Genomic DNA, 6,533 nt, shown 5'->3' with positions numbered 1-6,533 from the left:
CGCAGTCATGCTTGACATAGCCCTACAGTGGGGAGCAGCCCGCCGGTGTGGGCAGATAAAAGAGTGGTTTAGAGCATGGACTTCAAAGACAGGAATCTAAGGCCCTGAACAGGAACTCTGTGGTCACAGCTTGAAGGCCTTGGGTGGATGTGTGAAAAGTTAAGGGACAAAGGGACAAAGCTGCAAGTGCCCCCCTCCCCCCCCCCCGGGACCTTGTTTACCTCAGCTTCCACCTCGTTGTAGTAACGCTTCTTCATCTCTGGGTCCCAGTCGATGGCGATATAGGGCTGGGCTGGGGGTGAGGGAGGTGATCATGGGCCCTGCTACCAAGGAAACCCCCTCCTGAACCGCCCCCCCCTCCCCTGGATCGCAGCTGAAGGAGAAACCTTGAGTATCCTCGTTCAAGTTGGAACGGTCGCTGGTCCCGTTGGAATTCACCGTTTGCAGGCTGAACAGGTGCTTGCGCCGAGTTCTCTGGGGCAAGTGTGATGGTCCAGGAGAGCTGTCCGTGGGGGCCCGGCTCCCACTAGCGACTCCAGAACTGGGCCCAGCCTGCTCCGGCCCAGGGTCTTGGGAACTGCCCCCAGCCACGTTTCCAGGCTTGGGGATGTTCTTACCACCCTCCACGTCTGCTAGAACACGGTAGGATGTCAGAGATAGGTGTGTGTGCAGCCGAGTGGGTGAGTGTAGCAACTATCCGGGTAGACTCTATGGGAATCAGGCTTACCCTCACCCCCTCCTCCTAACCCTCCTCTGGCTACCGAATCGCTTATACAAACCCTCATCCTTGTCTAGCCTCGCCTTCTTCCTCACCTTTCTCATCACCATCATCCTCATCATCCGAGCTGGGTCTGGTCACATACCGTCTATGGAAAGAGCAGGAGACACTCAGGAGGGGCACAGGGCAGGAGGGCAGAGCCCAGAATTGGCTCAGTAGTGTCAATGAAGAGCCCAGAAGGCCTTAGATGACACAGAAGCGCATGAAGACACCACCGGACAAAGGAGGACCTGGTGTGCCCCAGTGAAGGAGTGTGGATCTTAAGTGGGATGAGCCCCTGGCAAGCAGACACCTGATCTGCTGTCAATTTCGGGCAGGGAAGGCCTTTGAGGAGTTGATTTGTAAACGTAACATGAGGGAGGGTTAAGCCAGACGCCAAGCGCAGTGCTCCGCTAGACTCACTAAGGACTCTGGATTGTAAACCCAATGAAACCCACTGGTAAAAACACAAGCAAGCAAGCCTGTACGAGGAGAAGACAATGAGCACAAAATGAAGTTGTCTGTATTTTGTCCATTTTGTACACCTTGGCATCCCTAGCTCCTAAGAGAGGCGGTGGCCAAGCCAGGGGTTTAGACAAAGCAAAAACCTACATGCTCCTCTCTGGCTGTATGAAGCGTGAGCTTTCTTATCGCCGTGGGTGGGAGATGGTAGCCAAGCAGCTAGACACCAGGTTTCAATTGATACCCTACCCCCGTCCCCTGAAGGGCAAACTCACGAGAGGCGGTACAGCAGGATGTGGTACAGGGCGTCCCAGGAGAGGCGGTCCCGGGGCACAGACACCAGAAGCGGGTGTCCGAAGAGCATGAGGCCATAGTAGGAGGAGTTGTAGTCACGGGCAGGGGTACGTTCTCGCAGGTAGATGGGGATCACGACGTCTTCCCTGGTGTTGTCCGAGATAGAAGACCTGCCTGACACCTCATATCTGTGGGGGTAGACATCAGGTCATGCCAGATCAGGACACCCAAGAGGGACTCTCGCACTCTGACCCAGTTGCTCCACTCACTCACTCACACATCACAGCCTGAAAATACCTTTATTTTTTTAATTCTCACCTGCTGAGCAAGGCTATTTTTCTCCATTGATTTTGTCACCCAGTGTTTGTGCTTTGCAAATGGTTCGATGATTGAAATGGTGCATTATGGGATGTTTCTAAAGTACTTTGGTACTACCAAAGCACTGAGGGAGTGAACAAAAACTTTTATTGACAAAGGGATTTAAAAACCATTTTCTTGCCCTGGCTGATTTGGCTCAGTGGATAGAGCGTTGGCCTGCAAACTGAAGGGTCCCGGGTTCGATTCCGGTCAGGGCACATGCCCAGGTTGTGGGCTCAATTCAGTGTGGGGCGTGCAGGAGGCAGCCAACTGATGATTCACTCTCATCATTGATATTCCTATCTCTCTCTCCCTCTCCCTTCCTCTCTGAAATCAATAAAAGATATATCTAAAAAAACACGTTTTGTTTTTGGAAAACACTGTTTGGTTTCAAAGAACTTCTGTACTCATGAACCACTTTCTTTTTTAGTTACCCGAGGATTTTAATGTTTTGAATGTTCTCAGGTTCAGAAAGCATCTAGTGTTTTTGAGGACTGCAATATGAGAAAGGAGTGCAGGTCAGTGGTACACAGGAGGTGCTCAATAAATGCTGAATAAAATCTCCACTGCTGGCCCCCAAGCCCCTGCCCCACTGAAGCATGTGGCCAAAGACTTGTGCAGGGCAGGTGCCTGTCAACTGAATGAGGAGGGGAGAGGGAATGTGATTAAGCAAAAGATATCCCTGAGGAGCCCCAATCACCCTGGGCCCCTCACTCACATGAATATATCGTCTCGATCCAGGATAGTACTCAGAGGCTCATCCAGCTGGAAGATCTTATAGAAGCGGTGACTGAACACATCGGCTACCATCATCTGGGAACAGGATGCCGCGAAGGGGCTGGTCAGTCTGGGCCTCCTTCCACAGGCCCTCCGACCTCCCTGTCCCTGAATCCCATCCTCCCTCCCTCCACTCGCAGAGCCTCACTCCCTCTTTCCGGTGAGACACCAGTGTGCTTGGCCAAGGCCATGCACAAGTCCGAGATTTTGCCTTTCTTGGGGACCACGAGCCGGTGCTGTGGGAGAAACAGTGCCACAAAAGAGCAGGAGAGCATGTAGGGAGTTAGTACAGGAACCTTGAGGCATGGCAGAGTAATCAGAGGAGCTGACTACACGGCCCTCATTATGTCCCCATGTCACCATACCTGTTCTGGCTTGCGGCGGGGGTCCATAGAGACAAAGAAGACCTCCATGACCCTCTTGTGGCTGACAGGCAGTGGGACACTGAGGTAGCAGAAGGGGTCAAAGGTCACAGATACGTGGCCACAATCAGGGCACACCAGCGTGGACTTGAAGAGTCCGTGGAAAGTGTCCACAATCACAGAATCGTTCCGCCGTTTGTGGTTCTGCCAGGCCTCCACAGCGACCTCCTGTTGACAGAATCATGGTGGGTGGCAGAGCTTGCTCGGAATACGGGAGCCATGGTTTGGGGTGATGTGCATGGGGTTAAAGTTAAGTTAGGGCCCCAGGTAAAGTTCAGAGGTAGGTTTATGGCCAGGGGCCAGGGGGCTGTCTGGAGCCTTTGCTGTCAGGGCTGGGGTTTGTTTTCTGCAGCAGACTGGGTGGGGGTTAACTTAGGGTTGGATGCGGGGGGCAGATATGGTGTTGGAACCAAGGTTTGAGTTGGGGGTGGGGTGTAGGACAGCCTAAGAGAAGTCAGAGAAGCCCTGAGGGAGAGGCCCTAGTGGCTTTAATGGGGCTCAGAATGGGGGGTCCTCAGAATGGGGGGCTCTCAGGAGCACCTACTTGATCAGGCCGCCCAGCGGCATCACACTGCTCCACGTACTCCTTCTTCTTGACACGATTGAGGTCCTCATGTAGCCCATCCAGAAGGAATGATAGCAGCTCCTGCGAGTCGTGCTGCTGGTAGCCCAGAAACTGGGATGCAAAGTGGCCAACCTTGGTCTGAGAAGATGGACAGGGCCGGCAGTGCAAGAGGTTAGTTAGGAGTCAAGGGAAGTGTGTGCGCGCGTGAAGGAGTGTGTGTATGGGGGGGGGCAGCCCACGGCTGAATCGCACCTTGAACACATTGGGCACGATGGAGCGGTGGCGGCCGGACCAGGCCTGCTTCACCAGATCCGCATAGGCCTCTGCAATCTCACCCTTCATGCCCAGCGGGTTGCAGAAGTTGAGCTCATCCAGGTAGCGGTTTTTGAGGAAGTACTCGGTGAGCTGGGGCACATTGCTGAGGCACTGCAGGGGCAGGGGCAGGGCCAAGGGAGTGAGGTGGAAAAGAGGAGAGAGAGGTGACCGAGGTAGGAACCGAGAAAAGGAAGTGAGAAGGGGGAGGAGAGAGAAGGGGAAGAGGGATGGATGAGAGAAGGAAAGGTGCAGGAGTAGGAGAGAACACAGTGACAAGAGGGAGAAGGAGGAGGAAAGCAGGAGGCGAGTGCAAGAGAAGCTATTGATATTTCAGGAAGGAACGTGAACATGTGAGGTCAGACTTGTGGCCCCTTGCCCCGATGACCCTGTCCTCAGTCCCCACGGCCTGAAGCCCAGCCCTGTGGCTGTGCCTGTCATAGCCCTAATGGCCCTACCTGCAGGGCCGAGTTCATGAAGCATGTGTTGCCCAGGTTGGTGAGACCACAGATGCCTGGCTGGCCGTGGAATTCCTCCTCCTCCTTTGTCACGCTGCTCCTGTGGTGGATGAGAAACTGTCAGCTGAGGGCCTACTACATGCAGGTGAACCGTGCTCAGGGACTCCACTGTTCTGCCTACTGTGGGACCCTGCTCTGGACCAGACATCCCAAGGGCTTACGCAGCGCGTGTCTGTTGGCTGGGCCAGGTGCCATCCTTGCTTCGTGTCTCCATGACGACCAACTGGTTGGAGGAAGAGAAAGAGAAACGGGAAAGGCCGATGGGCACCTAGCCCTCCCCTCCACATCTGAGCACCGCTGGGGAGCAGACAAGCCCTCCCCACCCTTACCTGCCCGGACTTGATAGAAGCGGTGCGCAGTGACACACGTGTGTTGCACAATCTTTCAAAGGAGCCCTCTGCGTTCTTGACCCAAAGCCGTGTCTCTTCCTGGGGGCTCACCACGAAATGATCTTGAGCGGTACGCAAAACTAGGTCTGGAGAGTGAAGGGACACATTTGAGGTCATCCTGGGATCCTGATTAATCAAACCATCTTGGCCCCAGACCCCGCCTCATCCCCACAGACCCTGGTCAAAACCTTGTGTCCTAATCAACCTCCATGGCTGACCCATACTCAGGACTTGAGACACAGAGCAGATACCCTCTGCCACACCTGCGCCACCGCTAGGAGGCAGCTCACATACCTTCGGGACCTCTCAGGCCTTCTGCCTACCTGACCAATTCCTTCTCAGTCCTTTGAAATCTGCCCTGTGCTCAGTCTGCACAGCGGAACCCCATGCATTGTTAGGTCACCGAGCTATGACCCAGGGCTGGGAAGTCCAACTCACTCATGACCCTTAGACTCACCAATGGAATCTGTTTGGCTGAATTCAGCGGTGTGAGTTGTGTCCATATCACTGTGCCGGGCAAGCAGCAGTTCTACTGGGTACACTTCGACCTCACAGATGCCACGCCAATCTACAACCTGGCAGGGTGGAAGAGCACACACAGTGTACCCACACCACACACACGTGCATAAAAACCTGAGGTCAGAGGGGCACAGGCAAACACACAGGGGATACACCAGACACCTGTATAATGACCTATGAAGGGAGAGGAGTGCGGGCACAGGTGTATCTATACAGTACATGTGGAAACACATGTACACACATGGATCTGGACCCATCTTGGGCTCATAAGGCCTTCCTTCTACCCCCTCCCTCCAAATCTACGTCCTAGCACCCTCCCCACCCACTATACCTTGCGTTCAATGGGCGGTTGGCCATGCTCTAGGCCATACCAGCTGACCAGGAGATTCCAAGCAGTGGTAGAGAGCAGCACATAGTCCTCACCTTCCACCAGTCCCTTCTTGAGTTGCCAGTTTATTTTGTCTGGGGGGGGGGGCAGGGGGAGGTGGCAGAGGAAGAATCAGGGAAGGAAAGTGATGAGTAATCGAGCCATGTCACCAATAACCTAACAGAGAAGGGGCTATGATCATTTGTAGGGACAGAAGGGAAAAGAATTCCAGGGCTAGGCTGCTATAGGGAGGCAGAGGCCTGGTACCTTCAAAGAGTTTAGCATTATTGATACAGCCAGGGATGGTGCTGGGGTCTTCGTCTCCTTCCCGCACGTACACTTCCCACTGTTTGTACCAGTCCTGATCCACAAGGAACCTAGACCAGAGAATAGGGTGTCACATGGTTGTCTGGGGGTTAGTTTTACCACTTCCCAAGGTTATCAGACTAAAAGTACCAACACATTATAAATCAAGACAAGTTTCATATATCCCCGAAACAGACACAACGTTATATGTTAATTATCTCAATTAAAAAGAAATTCCTCCTAGAATTCAAATTAAAAAAACAGTTTCAGCATCATATAGAACTCAGAAGCAGAACTTACTCAGTGAAACTCAGATTTGGATATCTAACTTAAAAATGTTTTTAATTTATTGATTTGAGAGACAGAGACAGGAAGGGAGAAAGAAAAACATCAATCTGTTGTTCCATGTATTTATGCAATCATTGATTGATCCTTGTATGTGCCCTGACCAGGGATAGAACCCACAACCTTATTATATTGCAGTGGTT

The 6,533-nt window shown here is 52.9% G+C and overlaps 1 protein-coding gene across 1 annotated transcript in view; it reads right to left on the bottom strand.

The window, feature by feature from the left end:
• Window positions 1-6,533, bottom strand: part of USP11 (ubiquitin specific peptidase 11) — a 15,565-nt gene that overhangs the window by 2,070 nt on the left and 6,962 nt on the right. Inside the window, 16 exon segments of the mRNA XM_006753336.2 lie at window positions 1-22; window positions 222-292; window positions 387-632; window positions 814-866; window positions 1,495-1,701; window positions 2,589-2,683; window positions 2,800-2,883; window positions 3,013-3,237; window positions 3,614-3,772; window positions 3,887-4,060; window positions 4,405-4,504; window positions 4,626-4,687; window positions 4,794-4,939; window positions 5,311-5,428; window positions 5,704-5,834; window positions 6,007-6,116. The exon segment at window positions 1-22 is cut by the window's left edge and continues 5 nt beyond it. Of these exon segments, the coding sequence (XP_006753399.1) occupies window positions 1-22; window positions 222-292; window positions 387-632; window positions 814-866; window positions 1,495-1,701; window positions 2,589-2,683; window positions 2,800-2,883; window positions 3,013-3,237; window positions 3,614-3,772; window positions 3,887-4,060; window positions 4,405-4,504; window positions 4,626-4,687; window positions 4,794-4,939; window positions 5,311-5,428; window positions 5,704-5,834; window positions 6,007-6,116 (2,003 nt within the window).

The sequence above is a fragment of the Myotis davidii genome, unplaced genomic scaffold, assembly GCF_000327345.1.
Source record: "Myotis davidii unplaced genomic scaffold, ASM32734v1 scaffold411, whole genome shotgun sequence".
NCBI lineage: Eukaryota > Metazoa > Chordata > Mammalia > Chiroptera > Vespertilionidae > Myotis > Myotis davidii.
The sequence above is the reverse complement of the archived record's forward strand: the minus strand, read 5'-3'. Positions and strand labels throughout refer to the sequence as shown.